Here is a 19,105-nt window from a genome sequence, read left to right on the forward strand (position 1 = left end):
GCTCGATCCAGGACCCTGGGATCATGACCTGAGCTGAAGGCAGAGGCTTAACCCACTGAGCCACCCAGGCACCCCAGACATTTTAATTCTCATAGAAATATTAATTCTTCTAATCTATGAGCACAGAATACCTTTTCATTTATTTGTGTCTTCTTCAGTTTCTTTCATTAATGTCTTATAGTTCTCACTATACAGGTCTTTTACCTCGTTGGTTAAATATGTTCCTAGGTATTTTATTCTTTTTGATGCAATTATAAGTGAGATTTTTTCCCTTAATTTCTCTTTCTGATAGTCCATTATTAGTGTATAAAAATACAACAGAGTCTTTTTTTTTAAAAAGATTTATTTATTTATTTATTTATCTGATAGAGATTATAAGTAGTCAGAGAGGCAGGCAGAGAGAGAGAGGAGGAAGCAGGCTCCCTGCTGAGCAGAGAGCCCGATGTGGGGCTCGATCCCAGGACCCTGGGACCATGACCTGAGCCAAAGGCAGAGGCTTCAACCCACTGAGCCACCCAGGCGCCCCACAACAGATTCTTGTGTATTGATTTTGTATCTTACAACTTTACTGAATTCATTTATTAGTTCTAACAGTTTTTGATAGAATCTTTACAGTTTCTGTATATGTCATCTGCGAATAGTGAGAGTTTTATTTCTTCTTTCCCAATTTGGATGCCTTTTATTTCTTTTTCTTGCCTACTGCTTTTGGTAGGACTTCCAATGCTGTGGTGAAAGTGGACATCCTTATTTCTGATCCTAGAGGAAGCTTTTAGCTTTTCACTGTTGAGCATGATGTTTTCTGTGGGCTTGTCATATATGTACTTTATAATGGTGAGGCACATTCTCTCTATACCCACCCACTTTTGATGAAAGTGTTGAATTCTGTCAATGTTTTTTCTGCATCTATAGAGATTATTGTATGATACTTATTCTTCATTTTGTTAATGTAGTGTATCATACTGACTGGTGGATGTTGAACCATTCTTGCATTCCTAGATTAATAACAATCATGATGCATTATTTTTATTTTTTTGATATATTATCCTTTTAATGTATTGTTGAATTTGGTGTGTCAAGATTTTTTTGAGGATTTTTGCATCTATGTTCATCAGGGTATTGGCCTGTACTTTTTTTGTGGTATCCTTGGCTTTGGTACCAGGATAATGCTGGCCTCAAAAAAAAAAAAAAAAAAAAAAAAAAAGGAGGAGAAGAAGATGATTTCTTTCCTCGTCTGTTTTTTGGAAGAGTAGGGATTGGTATTAATTCTTCTTTGAATGTTTGTAATAATTCACCAGTGAAGCCATCTGGTCCTGAATTTTTATTTGGTGGGATTTTTTTTTTATTTTATTTATTTTTTTTACTCAGTCTCCTTCACTAATAACTGGTGTTCAGATTTTCTGTTTCATTATGATTCAGTCTTGGTAGGTTGTATTTTTTTTTTAAATTTATCCATTTTTACTAGGTTATCCAATTTGTTATGTTCATAATATTCTCATAATTGTATTTCTGTGGTGGTGGTTATTTCTCCTCTGTCATTTGTGATTTTATTTGGGTCCTTTCTTTTTTCTTCTTGATACATCTAGCTAGAGGTTATCAATTTTGTTAATTTTTTTCAAAGAACCACCTTCTACTTTTATTGATCTGTTCTACTGTTTTCTTTTATTTTTTCTTTTTTTTTAGTTTTTATGTCACTTATCTCTGCTTTAATCTTTATTATTTAGTATATGTTATTTAACCTCCATGTATTTGTGGTCTTTCCAGTCTTTCTTGTGGTTGACTTGTTTCATAATGTTGTGATCAGAAAAGGTGCATGGTATGACTTCAGTTTTCTTGTATTTGTTGAAGCCTATTTTGTGGCCTAATATGTGATCTATTCTGGATAATGTTCCATATATAATTTAAAAATGTGTATTCTGCTGTTTAAGAAGGAAATGTTCTGAATATATATGTTAAGTCCATCTGGTCCAGTGTGTCATTCAAAGTCATTATTTCCCTCTTGATTTCCTGTTTAGATGACCTGTCCACTGATTTAAGTTAAAGACCCCTACTATTGTTATATTATTGATTAGTTCCTTTATGTCTGTAATTGTTTTATGTATTTAGGTGCTCCAGTGTTGGATGGATAACTATACACAATTGTTAGCTCCTCTTTTGTAGTATTCCCTTTATTATTATACAGTGCCCTTGTCTCTTATTACAGGTCTTTGTTTTTTGTTTTTTTTTTAATATTTTATTTATTTATTTGACAGAGAGAGATCACAAGTAGGCAGAGAGGCAAGCAGAGAGAGTGAGAGGGAAGCAGGCTCCCTGCCAAGCAGAGAGCCCGATGCGGGACTCGATCCCAGGACCCTGAGATCATGACCTGAGCCGAAGGCAGTGGCCTAAACCACTGAGCCACCCAGGCGCCCCAGGTCTTTGTTTTTTAAAGTCTAGTTTAAACAGTCTAGTCTGTCCAATATAAGTATTGCTATTCCATTTGCATAATGTTTTTCTGTCCTTCACTTTCAATCTACAGGTGTCTTTATGGTCTAAAATTAGTGTCTTCTAGGCAGCATATTGTTGGGTTTTTTAAGATTTTATTTATTTATTTGACAGAGAGAGAGATCACAAGTAGCCAGAGAGGCAGCAGAGAGAGAGGGGGAGGCAGGCAGAGAGAGAGGGGGAAGCAGGCTCTCTGCTGAGCAGAGAGCCCAATGCGGGGCTTGATCTCAGGTTCCTGAGATCATGACAGGAGCTGAAGGCAGAGGCTTAACCCACTGAGCCACCCAGGTACCCGGGGTCTTTTTTTTTTTTTTTTTAAATCCCTGACTCCCTATGTCTTTTTGGAGTGTTCAGACCGTTTACATTCAAGGTAATTATAATAGTTATATATTTATTGACATTTTATTACTTGTTTTGTGATCTTTCTGGAGCATTTCTCTGTTTCTTTCTTGTCTTTCTCTCTCATGTTTTGCTGATTTTCCTTAGTGATATATTTGGATTTTTTTTCTCTTTATTCTTTGCATGTTTATTAGTGGGTTTTGATATATGGTTACCATCAGGTTCATATATAACCTTTTTTTCATATATAACCTTTTCTGCATAACAGCCTATATTAAGCTGATGATCACTTAAGGTTGAACCCATTCTTTTTCTCCTACCCACATTTTAGATATAGCCTTTTTGTGAGATCCTTGACTGATGTTACTTACAGAAATATTTTTTTTAATTTATTTGACAGAGAGAAATCACAACTAGGCAGGGAGGCAGGCAGAGAGAGAGGAGGAAGCAGGCTCTCCACGTAGCAGAGAGCCTGATGTGGGGCTCGATCCCAGGACCCTGGAATCATGACCTGAGCCGAAAGGAGAGGCTTTAACCCACTGAGCCACCCAGGTGCCCCTTACAGAAATATTTTTACTGCTTTTGTTTTTCCTGCCTTTCTACTGTCACTTTTGATCTCTTCTTTCCATTTATAGAGTCCCCTTCAATATTTCTTGCAGGGCTGTTTTAGTGGTCACAAACTCCTTTAGTTTTTATTTGTCTGGGAAACTCTTCATCTCTATTCTAAATGATAGCCTTGCTGGATCAAGTATTCTTGGCTGCAGACTTTATCCTGTCAGCCCTCTGAATATATCACGCCACTTTGTTCTGGCTTGCCAAGTTTCTGTTGAAAAATCTGCTAGCCTTACGGATTTTCCCTTGAAAGTTAATGATTTCTTTTATCATGCTGCTTTTAATAGTTTTTTATCACTTTATTTTGCAAATTTAAATACAATATGTCTTGGGGTAGAGTGTGCTTTTCATGATTTTGATGGGATTTCTCTGTGCCTCCTGGATCTGGATGCCTGTTTCTTTCCCCAGATTATGGAATTTTTCAGTTATTATTTCATCAAATGGATTTTCTGCCCCCTTTTATCTATCTTCTTCTTCTGGGACTCCTATAATACAAACATTATTACATTTGATAGAGTTCCTGAGTTCCCTATGTCTATTCCCACTATGCATATTTATAATTCTTTCTCTCTTTTTAATGCTTTCCATTATTTTTTCCTCTAGGTCATTAATTTGTCCCTCTGCTTCTTCAGCCTGCTGTTCATTGCATCAAGTGTGTTTCTGATCTCATTTATTGCACTCTTCATCTCTGTATGATTTTTTAACTCTTTTACCTCTGTGGTCAGAGTCTCACTGATGTTTTCCATTCTTTTCTTTTCTCAGATCCAGTGAGTATCCTTATGATTGTTGCTTTAAATTCTCCATCAGGCATGCTATTTATATCTGTTTTGCTTAGATCTCTGGACATGACCTTATTTTATTTTCTTTCATTTGGGATGAATTCCTGTCCTCTCATTATGTCTAAGTCTATGTCTGCTTCTGTGTGTCAGAAAAGCCAATTATGTCTCTTGTTTCTGAAAGTGATGGCCTTATGAAGAAGAGGTCATGTAGTGCCCAGGGCCTGGTGCTTCAGGGAGTGTCTCCAGTGTGTGCTGCATGTGCTGTACTATTGTGTTCTGGCTGCTCTATCCTTCCAGCCAGTTATTCCCAGAGGCTCTCCTTTCCTGCTGTGGGCAGTGTTTGGTCCCTGGCTTGAATGTGGTGAGTTTTAACTACATGTGCCCTGGTCTGCTTGCGAAATGAGACGTGTCACTACTTCCACTGGAACTGAGGCCCTGCAAAACTCTCTGGTTGGGAGATATGGTTGGGGGAGGGGTTTGGCTGGTCTTCTGGCGGAGGGGTCTGCTACACTAGGACGAAGTTAGCATGACTGAGAAGGGCAGCTCAACTGGAGCACAGGGCTTAGTGTAAGCAAGTTAGGCAGCCCCTGTGCTGTGTTGCTTCCTGCAGGTGGCTCTGTGTTTATGCTGGGGTTTGGGGGAGAAAAGGGCATTTGGCCAGCTCTGTTCTTTCTGAGAACAGTGGAGAGATGTCTCTGTGAATATTGCCTCAGGGACACACTCTGAGAAGAGCAAATAATCTCTCTACTCGGTGCCCTATGTTTTCTTCAGATTGCTGTTTCCATACTGTATGTCCCCAGGTTCCTTGCCTACCTTCTCTCTAAGAGCAGGACAGTGCCCTCTGGGCTCTATCCCAGCCAAGCTTGCTGACCTTTTAAATTCTAAGCTTTAAGCCCTATTGGTTGCAAGACCTCATGAAATTCAGCCTCTCTCATTTTCGAAGCCAGTGTCTATGGGGAAATGGTCTCCCTGTGCATTCCTCTGTGTGCCTCTCTCTCTCTCTCCCAACCTTCTCCTCATCCATGGCTCCCTCCCATCTGCAGCAGCCATGATCCATTTCTCCCCTAAATCACATCTCCACACTTCCTACCTTCTTTGATGTGACCACTTCTCTCCCTTTAGTTGTAGAGTTTGTTTGGTCAGTCTTCAAGTCAATTTCTAGGCTATTTAGGATGATTTTATAGTATCCAGTTGTATTCAAGGGACAAGGTGAGCCTGGGGTCCTCCTACTCCACCATCATCTTCCTATCTCTACAGGAAGACTTCTTGACTGATTTTAGGACATATGCCAGAGAAGCAGAGAGTGTGGCAGCTTTCTCTGGGAACAGAAGTACTTGCAGGCACTATTATCCTTTCCCTTGCCCAACGTAGATAGCCAGACACCCATGGAAGGCAGTTCTGACACCTCCATCTTTCTTGTTGGTACTACTTGCTCTGCCGCAGCATTACCCTCCAGGCTCCCCCCACCTAACCTGACCAACCTGACAGTCACCTCCAAAAGCAGCTCCTACCCCATGAGACCTGGCAGTCAGTCCTGGCCAGAAACAGCTCACCTACAAAGCAATGCCTGCCCTGGGGTGTGGTGAAGCTAACCCGACACACCAGTACGCTGATAGTAGCATGCTGACAGTAGCTGCTGATCAGTCTCTCAGCTAGCCAGTCCAGAACGAAGCTCTGCCCAATACCACACCTGTAGCTGTCACAGTGGGTCATTGCAGACAGTGGGGCTGAGGGCTAGCTAGTCCTGCTCACCACTGAGCCTACAGTGAATGCAACCAGGCCTCTCACTGAGCTGCTCAAGAAGCAAACACTGCCCACCAGTGTGCCTATAGTAGCCTTGGCTCAAGTACAACCAGAGGGTGAAGACAATCCACATAGGGGACAGCCCTGCAGCACCTGGTCCTCATGACCGGGTAGACTGCACTACAGAGCACCCACAGAATACCTTCTACATAAGGCAACAACTTTCAAAACCAGGCCTACCTAATACATAGAAACAAACACAGAGTAAGAAAAAAAATCAGAGACCAAGGAATGGGTTCTAAATGAAGTAGTAAGACAAAACAACAGAGAAAGAGCTAAATGAAATGGAAATAAGCAATTTACCTGATAAAGATACTCACCAGACTTGATAGAAGAGTGCGGGATAGAAAGGGATAGAAAATATATATATACAAAAAGAACCAGTCAGATAAAAAACTATAGTAACTAAAGTGAAAAATACATAGGGATGCCTGGGTGGCTCAGTCAGTTAATCGTCTGATTCTTGATTTCAGTTCAGGTCATGATATCAGGGTTGTGGGATCGAGCCCTGCAATGGGCTCTGTGCTGGGCATGGAGTCTGCTTAAGATTCTCTCTTTTCCTCACCCCACACCCTCAAACAAACAAACAAAAATACACCAGAGGGATCAACAGCAGATTAGAGAATGTAGAGGAATGGTTCAGTCATCTGGAAGACAGGATGATAAAAGCAACCAAACTGAAATAGCAAAAAGAGAATGAACTCTAAAAGAGGATAGGTAAAGGCAACTCTGTGATAACACTAAGTGTAATAATATTCACATTGTAGGGGTCCTAGAAGGAGAGAGAGAAGGGAATATAAAATTTATTTGAAGAAATTATAGCTAAAAAGTCCCTAAACTTGACAATGAAACAGACATTCAGACCAAGGAATCACAGAGAACCTCACACATGATGAACCCAAAGACGTGCATACCAATAATTAAAATGACAAAAATTAAAGACAGAGAATCTTAAAAGCAGCAAGAGAAAAGGAACCATTACATCCAAGGAAAACCTCATAAGGCTATCTGGTAATTTTTCAGCAGAAATTTTGCAAGCCAGAAGAATGTGGCATTATATATTCAAAGTGCTGAAATGAAAAACCTACAACCAAGAAAACATTACCCAGCAAAGTCATTCAACATTGAAAGAAAGATAAAGAATTTCCCAAACAAAAGTTAAAGGAGTTATTACTACTAAACTGGCCCTACAAAGAATGTTAACAGAGCTTTAAGTAGAGACAAAAAGGATGTAACTAGAAGTAAAAATTTTGAAAGCAAAAAAAAAATTTACTGTTAAAAGCAAACATGCAATAATGGTAGTAATTAATCACTTATAAAACTACTATGAAGATTAAAATCCAAAAGTAGTAACATGTATTATATCTACAAAAAATAAGTGAAGATACACAAAATAAGATGTAAAATATGATATCATATACGTAAAACATGGAGTAAAAGTCAAGTCCTTTTAGAATGTGTTCAAACTTAAGCAACCATCAACTTAATATAGACTACTATATATACATAGGTTATTATATATGAACCTCATAGTAACCACATTGAAAACCTTTGACCAATCCACATACAAAAAAGAGAAAGGAATCCAAAAATAACAATAATGGAAGGCATCAAACCACAATGGAAGAGAATAATAAAAGAAGAAGGAAACAGGGAATAATGCAAAAATAACCGGAAAACAGTTAACAAAATGACAATAAGTACATACCTATCAATAATTACTTTAAATGTGAATCAACTAAATGCTCCAATCAAAAGAAATTGGGTGAGTGAATAAAAAAACAAGATGTATCTCTATGCTGCTTAAAAGAAACTCACTTCAGATATAAGGACACAGAGTAAGTGAAGGGTTGGAAAAAGATATTTCATTCAAATGGAAATCAAAAGAAAGTTTGACTAATAATACCTATATCAGAAAAAACAGACTTTAAAAGACTTTAATAAGGGACAAAGAGAAGCATTACATAATAAAGGGATCAATCCAACAAGAGAATATAACAATTCTAAGTATCTATGCATCCAACATAGAAGCACCTAAATATATAAAGCAAACATTAACAAACATAAAGGGACACATCAACAGTAATGCAATAATAGCAAGGGACTTTAACACCCTGTGTACATTATAGATAGATCATTCAGACAGTAGATCAATAAGGAAATTAGCTTTGAATGATATATTACCCAAGATGGAGTTAACAGATATATACAAAACCTTCCATCCAAAAAATGGCAGAAAACACATAGAACAAGTACACATGGAACATTCTCCAGGATGGACCACATATTAGGCCACAAAACAAGTCTCCATAAATTTAATATTTAAATCATATTAGGGGCACCTGGGTGGCTCAGTTGTTTAAGTGTCTGAGTCTTGATTTTGGCTCAGGTCATGATCTCAGGGTCCTGGAATCAAGCCCCAAGTCCGGCTCCCCGAGTCTGCTTGTCTCCCTCTGCCCCTACTCCACCTCACACTCACTCTGTCCCTCCCTCTCTAAAATAAACAAATAAATATTTAAATCACATCAAGTATCTTTTCCAACCACAATGGTATGAAATGAGATACCAGTTACAAGAAAACTAGAAGAAATACAAACACATGGAGGATAAACAACATACTACCAAATAGCTAATGTATTAATGAAAAAATCGAAGAGGAGAAAAAATACCTGGAGACAAATAATAGTGGAAACAGGACAGTTCAAAATCTTTGGGACACAGCAAGGGCAACTAACTCTAAGAAGGAAGGTTACAGCAAAACAGGGCTACCCCAAAAACCAAGAAAAGTTTTATTCTAAATTTACATAAAGGAACTAGAAATAGTAGAGTTAGCAGAAGGAAGGAAATAATAAAGATGAGGGTGGAAATAAATGAAATAGAGACTAAAAAAATCTGAAAAGTTCACTGAAACTAAGAGCTGTTTTTTCTGAAAAAATAAAACTGAAAAAAATAAAATTGATACAATGTTAGCCAGACTCATCAAGAAAAAAAGGACTCAAAATCAGAAATGAAAGAGAACTTACAAACTACATCAGAGAAATATGAAGCTTATAAGAGACTGCTATCAAAAAGTTCATACCAGGGGCACCTGGGTGGCTCAGTCATTAAGTGTCTGCCTTCAGCTCAGGTCATGATCCTAGGGTCCTGGGATCGAGCCCCACATCGGGCTCCCTGCTCAGTGGGAAGCCTCTTTCTCCCTCTTCCACTCTCCCTGCTTGTATTCCCTCTCTCACTGTCTCTCTCTGTCAAATTAAAATAATAAAATCTTTTAAAAAAAAAGTTCATACCAACAAATTGGACAATCTACAAGAGATAGGTAAATTTTCAAAAATATACAATTCTCTAAGACTGAGTCAGGAAGAAATAGAAAATGTGAACAGATCAATTACTAGTGACAAAATTTTGAATTGGTAATCAAAAAACTCCCAAGATGGGGTGCCTGGGTGACTCAGTCGGTTAAGCATCTAACTCGATTTCAGCGCAGGTTACAATCTCAGGATTGGATTGAGCCCTGCGTTGGGCTCTATGCTCAGTGGGAGTCTGCTTGAGGGTTCTCTCTCTCCCTCTGCCCCTCCCCCCTACTCATGCTCTCTCTAAATAAATCTTTTTAAATTTTTAAAAAAATAAACAGCAGATCTCCAAAACAAAACAAACCAAAACAAAAAACTCCCAAGAAAAGTCCAGGGCATGAGGCTTCACAGCTTAATTCTAGCTAACATTTAAAGACAAGTTAATACCTATTGCTCTCAGGGCACCTATGTGGCTTAGTCAGTTGAGCATCTGACTCTCGATTTTGGCTCAGGTCATGATCTCCAGGTCATGGGATCAAGCCCCACATCAAGGTCTGCACTGGGTGTGGAGCCAGCTTGTGATACTTTTTCTCCCTTTTCCTTTCCCTCTCCCCTGCTGCTCACTCTTTCTCACTCAAAAAAAATTAATTAATTAATTAATTAATTAAATTTTACAAAAATCCCCCTCAAACTACCCCAAAAATTAGGAGAGGAAGGAATGCTTCCAAGTTCATTCTATGAAATCAACATTATCCTGATACCAAAACAAGACACTACAAAAAAAATAAAAATAAAAAATAAGTCACAGACCAATATCCCTGATGAATACAGGTACAAAAATCTTCAACAAAATATCAGCAAATGGAACTTAAAATTATATTAAAAGAGGGGGTCCTGGGTGGCTCAGTCAGGTAAGCAGCTGATTCTTAATTTCAGCTCAGTCATGATCTCAGGGTTGTGAGATTGAGCCATGTGTTGGGCTCCATGCTCAGTGGGGATTCTGCTTGAGATTCTCTTCCTCTTCTTCTGTCCCTCCCCCAAATAAATAAATAAATAAATATTTAAGAAACTACATTAAAAGAGTCATTCACCAAGATCAAGTGGGATTTATTCCAATGATGCAAGAATGGTTCAACATCCACAAATCAATGTGGATTTTGACAAAATGAAGGATAAAAATCACATGATCATCTCAGTAGATACAGAAAAAGCATCTGACAAAATCCAACATCCAGTCATGATAAAAACTCTCAACTAAACGGGTAGAGAAGAAACATACCTAACAAAATAAAGACCACATATGTCAAACTCACAGCTAATATCATACTCAATGGTGAAAACATGAAAGTTTTCCATTTAAGATAAAAAATAAGACAAGGATGTCTACTCTCACCAACTTTATTTAACATAGTATTGGAAGCCCTAGCCACAGCAATCAGACAAGGGGACTGGTGTGAGGTCTCATTGTGGTTTTGATTTGAATTTTCCTGATGATTAGTGATGTTGAGCATCTTTTCATGTGTCTGTTGGCCATCAGTATGTCTTCTTTGGAAAAATGTTTATTCAGATCCTCTGCCCATTTTTAAATCACATCATTTGGTGTTGAGTTGTATGAGTTCTTTATATATTTCACATATTAATCTCTTACTGAATATCATTTGCTAATATCTTCTATTCAGTAGGTTACCTTTTTTTTTTTTTAATGATTCCCTTCACTGTGCAAATGTTTCTTAGTTTGATATAGTCCCATTTTTTATTTTTGCTTTTGTTTTCCTTCTTGGGGAGACATATCCAAAAATATGTAGTAACTACTATTTTGCTTAGAATAATAGTTTTGTTGTTATATCATATTCTATCATATGGTAGATCACATTTTACTGTTAATGGATATTTGAGTCGTTTGCAATTTATATTTGAAAGCATATGGTGTTGTCAGGAATGTTCTTGTACATGTCTTTTTTTTTTTAAATTTTATTTACTTATTTGACACAGAGAGAGAGAGAGAGATCACAAACAGGCAGAGAGGCAGGCAGAGAGAGAGGGGGGGAAGCAGGCTCCCTTCCGAGCAGAGAGCCCAACGCGGGGCTCGATCCTAGGACCTGAGATCATGACCTGAGCTGAAGGCAGAGGCTTAACCCACTGAGCCACCCAGGTGCCCCTTGTACATGTCTTTTGGTGAACATATGTACTAGAGTAGCACTGCTAGGTCATAAGATATGCTATTCCAACTTCAGTGGGGACTGTCAAAAAATTTCCACAGTGGTTGCACCCATTTACGCTCTCCAGTATTGTATGAGAGTTCCAGTTGCTCCACATTTGCTACATTTGATCCTGTCTATGTGGATTCTTCTTTAAGCCACTCTGTTGTATGCATGTCAAGTTCTCTTTTAAAGCTGGAATTGGAGAGGCACCTGAGTGGCTCAGTTTGTTAAGCATCCAACTGTTGATTTCAGCTCAGGTCATGATCTCAGGGTTGTGGGATCGAGCCCCATGTGTACTCAGCAGGGAGTCTGCTTAGGATTCTCTCTCTTCCTCTCTCTCTGCCCCTTCCCCCCTCATATAAATAAATAAATAAATAAACAAACAAATAAATAAAATCTTAAAAATAAATAATGCTGGAATTGGAAAACGGGACTAATACCCTTTTTTTAAAAAAAAGATTTTATTTATTTATTTGACAGACAGAGATCACAAATAGGCAGAGAGGCAGGCAGAGAGAGAGGAAGGGAAGCAGGCTCCCTGCTGAGCAGAGAGCCTGATGCAGGGCTCGATCCCAGGATGCCCGGATCATGACCCAAGTTGAAGGCAGATGCTTTAACCTACTGAGCCACCCAGGCACCTCGAGAACTAACGCCCTTTAAAAATGAACTGGTTTAGGGGTGCCTGGGTGGCTCAGTTGGTTAAGCATCTGCCTTTGGTTCAGGTCATGATCCCAGGGTGCTGGGATCAAGTTCTGCATAAGGTTCCCTGCTCAGTGGAGAGCATGCCTCTCCCTCTCCCTCTGCCTGTCCCTCCCTTTGCTTGTGTGCTGTCAAATAAGTAAATAAAATCTTTTTTAAAAACCCTGATTTATATCATATGAGTTTAAGTTTTTGGAAATAACAGATAAATGATAAAGTCCATAGTTACATCTGAACTGCAGTAATAATAAACACTACCAGTGGTAAATAAAGGAAATCCTTCAATTTTCAGTATCAAGTCCAACTTCAAGAAACTGATCTTGAAATGGAGCTGGAGGATCTCTAAGTGGTTTAGTGGACGATTGTTCAGTGAGTTGACCCCCTAAAAGAGAAGTCACCAAACTTTGTGTATAAGAGCCAGTCCTTGCCAGCCATCCAGTCTGTTGCATTTACTCAACTCTGCCCTTGAAAGTGGCCATAAACAATATGAGCATGACAGAATGTGGTTATGTACACTCCCTGTATGCACTATATATGTCACTAAAACATACATAAGAATGTCCATATTAGCACCACATACTAGAAAATAAAAACTTGCAACTACCCAAATGTCCCACAGCACTACAGTGTGATACATTCATATAAGACAGTATTATACAGCAATGAAAATAAAGTAGTGTTGCAACTTTATTTACAAAAACCAGCAATAGTAATGGGCATGAGATTTCCCTTTGAGGTGATGAAAAAGTTATGGAACCAGTGATGACGACTGCGCATTATGCATGTACTTAACTGCCACTGAAATGAACACTTTAAAATGGTTAAAATGGTAAATTTTGTGTTATACATGTTTTACTGCAATAAGATAAACAGGCAATGGATCATATTTGGTCAATGCATGGGCCATAGTTAGCCAACTCCTGCTCTAAAATTTATCCCTGTGAGAAGTCATATCCTAGAATGGTTAAAAGCAGTTTGTTACCAAACAAACCTGGATTTGAGCTCTGGCTCTGACACTAACTTTGTACCCTATGCAAGTTTCTTAAACTCACTGTGATTCAGTTTTTTTTTAATCAATGGAACAATATAATACTAACATAGGGTTGTATAAGGAATAAATGTGTTTCCATTAACCCCAAGTGTTCTATTGGATATCTTTGCTCTAGAGATCTTTGTTTTTCCTTCTGCTGGGTACCAATAGGCATCATCAGCCTGGGCAAACACTCTAACTAACTTCTTAAGGCTGTTTGTTGTTGTTGTTTTAAACATGCAGGTGGTATGAAATTGGGCTGCAAAAATGAGTGAAGCCTAGTTTGAGATTAGGAATTCTTGGGGAAGATTTTTTTACTGTTTTGCTGTGGGTCTGAAGATATCCATGGGTAATAGATTCTGTTCCTTTGCTCAGATGATGAGAGTAATGTTGCAATCACCAGACCAGCTTCAGAAAGCCCCTGCGTGCTGAGTGAACCACAGCCTTTGGTGTTACCTCGAGTGCCACAGTCGAAGGTGCCGTCCATCACCTCAAATCCAGTAAGCTCTACACAGGAATATACTGGAGAACCTAGGGCTATTCTTGCCAGAAGAAGCTTGCTCAGAGTTATCTGCCTTAATTTTATTATGACCCAATTTTTTTTCAGTAAAGCTATGTGTTTATCATAATAAGACAGTGACTCTTTGCATTGATAAGTTTAAGTTTAAAAAATTAATAATGGGACACCTGCGTGCCTCAGTCGGTCCCACTCTTGATTTCGACTCAGGTCATGATCTCAGGGCTGTGAGATCAAGCTCTGGGGCAGTTTCTGCACTGGACCTGGAGCCTGCTTAAGATTCTCTCTCCCCTCTCTCTGCCCCTCCCCTTCCTCCAGCTCTCCCTATGTGTGCACACATGCGCTCTAAAAGAAATTTTTAAAAAATTAATAGCAAATTAGGATTGATAATTTCCAGTCAGCTTTTTTTAACAAATGGCCTCTTTTTAAAAATATTTTATTCAAGATTTATTTATTTATTTGAGAGAGAGAGAGAGAGCATGAGCGGGGGGGGAGGGGGGAATGAGAGGGAGGAAAAGCAGGCTCCTCACTGAGCAGGGAGCCCAATGCAGGGGCTTGATCCCAGAATCCTTGGATCGTGACCTGAGCCAAAGGCAGATGCTTAACCAACTGAGCCACCCAGGTACCCCTCAGTCCCCTCTTTTTTTTAAGTCATCCTTAAGTTATGCAATGTATAATCAGCTATGTGGCCCAAGTCTGTTTGGGGGAAGAATAAAGGATATGACAGAAAGGGGGACCAATCTCAGATGTTCTGTGGCCTTAACATCCTATCCTTTGAATTTCTCCACTTGACTCCCTTTTCTTTTATCTCAGCCTACCTGGTTTTTATTTTTGATATTTGAATCTGTTGACTTTTCTGCCTTTTGAGTGTTTAGGACTGGTTAATAACTGAGGTGTAAAAGGCAAACCAAAGTAAGGAACAAGCGGTCCCAGTGAAGTCTGTGGACAAGCATAAACATGGTCATTTCTTACAGAAGGCTAAAGAGCCTGGTCTCATCCCTGTGTAATGATTTATCTAGTTCCTACATGATAGTTTCCCAGTGTTACTTCTGGCCAAAAACCAAAAAAACAAAACAAAAAACCAAAACAGGATGGGGGCGCTGCAGGGGGATTCTAATCCTTGAGCCATGCTCACCAACCCTGGGTTTCACTACCAGACTTAGTATTTGCTTTGTTGGTTTACTGGCCTGATATTGTGCTACTGGATTTACAAATGGGTTATTTAAAAATAAAATCAGCAAGGCCCATCCATATCTTCTTACCACACTGGAGGATTAACCAGGTGAACTAATGTTCCTTTCGTGGTAATAAAGTACTTCTAACATGCCAAAGTGGTCTGACTATGGGTTAGGTACCCTAAGTTATGCATAATTAACTTAAATGTTCCTGGCTAAGGAAAAAGAAGGAATGACCAAGGAAATGACCAAGGAAAAGGAAGCATTAATTCACATATTCCTGAGCGAAAGTAGGAGGGAAGTGCATGCCGTGGCAGAGGAGCTGGCCAGAAAGTGCACTGAACTGATGACCTGACAGAAAATCAACCGCACTCCAAGGTGGCAACGTCAGTCCGTGGAAGATTAAATCCTGTTAACGCGAGAACTCTTGCCAGTTAGTCTTCAGAACTTAGGTTATGACTGATAGCTGACTGCCCCGGGGTAGTGAAAGATAAGGGATTAGTTTGTGCAGAGCATAAGACTGTTTGATGGTGAAAGAGATTATGTCAGAGTTTACTCTTAATTTTTTCTATATTTATTCCATATTTTTTCTTCTTAGGTTTTCTTTTCTAACGTAAATAATGATAGTAATGGAGTTCTCGCTCCCCTGAGTGGCTGTTAACTGCTTTCATCTCAGTTTGATCAGACTTCCCTTACCTGCTGTCATTTAGAAATGAAGAGAAAAGGAGTCTGACTTGTCATCTTGACAGCGGACTTGAAGCCCCAGCTCAACTAATGGCCAAAACGTTATAAAAGTTAAGGCATAGAAGAAAAATGCACAGATTATCTAATTTGAAAATATTAAGTTTTGGCAAAGTTGGGAAACACAGCAAATGTCTTCACCAACCAGTAACAAGTAACATTTTCTTTTGACATATAGATGAATCTCTGTCAAGCAGCAAGTGGTCATCAGCCAAATGTGAATGGTCTCTTGGTTCATGGGATGCCTCTACAGCCAAGAAATCTCTCCCTAATGGACAAGCTACTGTAAGAAGTGTAAAATTTTAATAGACTCTAAAATTTACCTAGATCACTGAGAAAAAAGAAGGAAAGCTAAATCAGTCAATCATCATGCATATATTGAGTACCTACCAAGCAACCACAGAGACATCTGGGGAGTAAAAACATCTAAGGGAAATGGTTTCCACCCGCAAGGAGCTGATAATGTAACTGGAAGGAGAAAACACACGTGGGTAAAAAGAGACTTAACCACATTGTTGAGACTGAATGTCAGGGTGTGGTACTCATCAGAGTGAATGCATGACAGTCCCAAAGAAGGGGGGTATTTGGGTGGCTAACTATAGTATGAACTTTTCCTTCAAAGATGAGAGTTTGGATAAGCAGAGAAGAGCAACAAGACTATTCTAGGTAGGAGGAATGGTGTAGGAAAAGGTCTGGAGACAAAAAATACAAACTATTTAGAAGGGAAAGCAGAACGGTTTTGCTATAGTAAGAAAACGGATAGGTCAGAATTTTAATGCTTCTGACCAAATATCACTGACAATCTTCCAGAACTAAAATAGATCATGGTGTGATTCACAAGGAAGAAGCTATGAAGTTAATGAAGGCTGTGACCAGACTAGAAGGTTCTGAATGCTGTGTTTTTGAGGTCCATTCATGTTGTTGCATGTGACCTTCTTTTATTGATAAGTAATATTCTATTGTAAGAATACACTACAATTTGTTTTCTATTCTTCTGCTAATGAATATATGGGGTGTTTCCAGGTTGCGGCTCTTATGCAAAGGCACCACAAACATTCTTGCACAGGTATTTTTTGTGGACCTATGGTCTATTTTTCTTGAGTCAATATGTAGAGATTGTCATAGGATAGGTAAAGTGTATGTTTAACTTTGTAAGAAACTGCCATACAGTTTTCCAAAGTAAGTATGCCATTTGACATTCCTACCACCATATGAATGTCACTTGGGGGGCACACAGTTTAAGTCAGGAATCTGAAAAATAGATTTTACAACAGAAGAACGTAGACTCAATTGAAGCAGGAGGAACTGAAGGTAAAGATTCTAATACAGGAGTTCAAGCATAAGCTACTAAAAGTCAATACTCAGGGTTGTCCCAAAGGAAAAAGGAATGTATTATTTTAGGAGATATTGCAAAAGAAATCAGATTCTATATAAATAGAGGAACCAAAGTCAACTCTGAAATTTCAAAGCTCAAGGAAGTTTGTTGTGGGGTAAAGATAAATTTGGTTTGGGGCATATTGAGTTTTCAATGCCAAGCCATCTCACCGGAAATATGGAAAACGTCAGATTTGGAGTTGATCTAGAAGTTACAAGGCTAAAGGTGATAACTGAATCCAGAATAACGAATGAGTAGTTCAGAAGACAAAGGTAAGCATAAAGTAGCTAAAGCTTCTGTCACAGAAAGCAGTTAAGGTGTGTAAAGAAAAGGCTAGTAAGTGAATGGTTATGACGGCAGGAAGACCAGCACAATCTCTTGTGAGTAATGCTCAAGGTTTAGCTCCATCTCTTGGTGGGTATTTGCCCTTCAAAGTCCTCCAAACACTGAGGTATATTTTGCACTACAGGATAGCAAAGTGGCCTCGAAGTGTGAAGAACTTGCTGAAAGCCAAAAGAGCATGTGGCAGAGCTTAATTCTCTTTCCCTCCATTTCCTTGTCCAAATAGTGTCTCTCAGGTGTCTTACAAGTACTGCACCCACTTAAAAAAACAAAACAAAAACAAAAACAAAAACTGGAATCTGCAGGGCAGAGGAAGTTCCTTAACTATTTGGGCATAGTATTCTACTTATCAGAGTACTTATAGGAAAGTGCTGAACTTTAGTTGCTTGTGCAGACAGCGACCTACAGTAGCCCCAGTGCCCTGCGCAGCGTGAGGCTCTGGACGGGTTGCCTGCTCCAGCTTTCCAAGGAACCAAACACACTCCCCCCCGCCGCCCCCCCGGCCCCACTCAGGCTCCAATGAGCTCAGCATTTTAATCTTAGGGTGGGATCCTCGCTGGTACCACACTGCTCCTAAGCAGTAATTATTTGCCTTTCAACTAAGTCTTTCCTTCAGCACAAAGAAGGCTTCCGATATGGTAGGAATCTCAGTCCCTGAGGTGAACTTTCAGGAAGCACTCCAGAGCAGGGAATCTTCAGGTCAGCCTTCACTGTAACTGAAGAAGTGACTGTCATGGCAGGTGAATAATGGACTTGCTTTCCCAAGTCTCCATTCTTTTTTTTTTTTTTTAAGATTTTATTTTATTTGGTTGAAAGAGAGAGAGAGCATGAGAAGGGAGACGGTCAGAAGGTCAGAGGGAGAAGCAGACTCCCCGTGGAGCTGGCGCCTGATACGGGTCTCCATCCGGGGACTCCAGGATCATGACCTGAGCGAAAGGCAGTCACTTAACCAACTGAGCCACCCAGGCACCCCCAAGTCTCCATTCTAGTAAATTACCTGTATGGCTAAAATGCTGTCCTTGTACGAACATGTTCTCATGCCTGAGGCTAGATTATGTGATTCGTATAAACTAGGTTATTTACTTTTGCTTTTTTTCCTCCCTTGAATATATTTTATAGTCTAAGTCTTTGAGTCTTGTTTCCCTATACAGACCAATGTTGATATTTCATTGTGGGTTTCTGATTTGGCCACTAGAGATCTTGATGACAAGTTACTTATGAGACCTGGATCCAGTACCATCCTTTCAACTCGAAATTGGCCAAATCGAGCCCTGGAGCTTAGTACATCAGCTCTATTATACACAGTACAGTCTGCCAGGAGACGGAATCCCCCTCCACGTACCCTGCATCCCATCAGCACAAGCCATTCACGCGCTGGAACGCCAAGACCCATGGAAGAAATACTCAGAGGATCCCGAGTGTAGGTTTCAAAAGCAGAATTTGGGGAAACGGTGGTAAAACTAATGAAGAATAATTTTATATAGAGAATGAATGTAAATGTAAGATTGAAATATATGCCTAGAAACTAATCATTAGATATTCTCATGATGGACTATACACTGGTTTAAATCCAACAGAGAAAGAAATGTGGTTAAATCTGAATAAAATTCAGGTATTAGATGTATTGATTTAGCTATTTACTTAGCTATTTAGCTATTTACTTCTACAATAAAATATCAGCTAGAATACTTCAGTGACACTTATCAAAGGAATAAGATCTA

At 39.2% G+C, this 19,105-nt stretch overlaps 1 protein-coding gene across 8 annotated transcripts in view; it reads left to right on the plus strand.

The window, feature by feature from the left end:
• The window catches only part of FAM149B1 (family with sequence similarity 149 member B1), a 78,312-nt gene that overhangs the window by 52,842 nt on the left and 6,365 nt on the right, over window positions 1-19,105 (plus strand). For 7 of the 8 annotated variants that reach the window (XM_046026505.1, XM_046026509.1, XM_046026503.1 and 4 more), the window contains 3 exons: window positions 13,610-13,734; window positions 15,846-15,952; window positions 18,580-18,804. In XM_046026505.1, coding sequence (XP_045882461.1) covers window positions 13,610-13,734; window positions 15,846-15,952; window positions 18,580-18,804 — 457 coding nt within the window. The remainder of the gene's footprint in view (window positions 1-13,609; window positions 13,735-15,845; window positions 15,953-18,579; window positions 18,805-19,105) is intronic. The other variant, XM_046026510.1, reaches the window with a different exon arrangement.

This window comes from Meles meles, chromosome 13, assembly GCF_922984935.1.
Source record: "Meles meles chromosome 13, mMelMel3.1 paternal haplotype, whole genome shotgun sequence".
Classification (NCBI taxonomy): Eukaryota; Metazoa; Chordata; class Mammalia; order Carnivora; family Mustelidae; genus Meles; species Meles meles.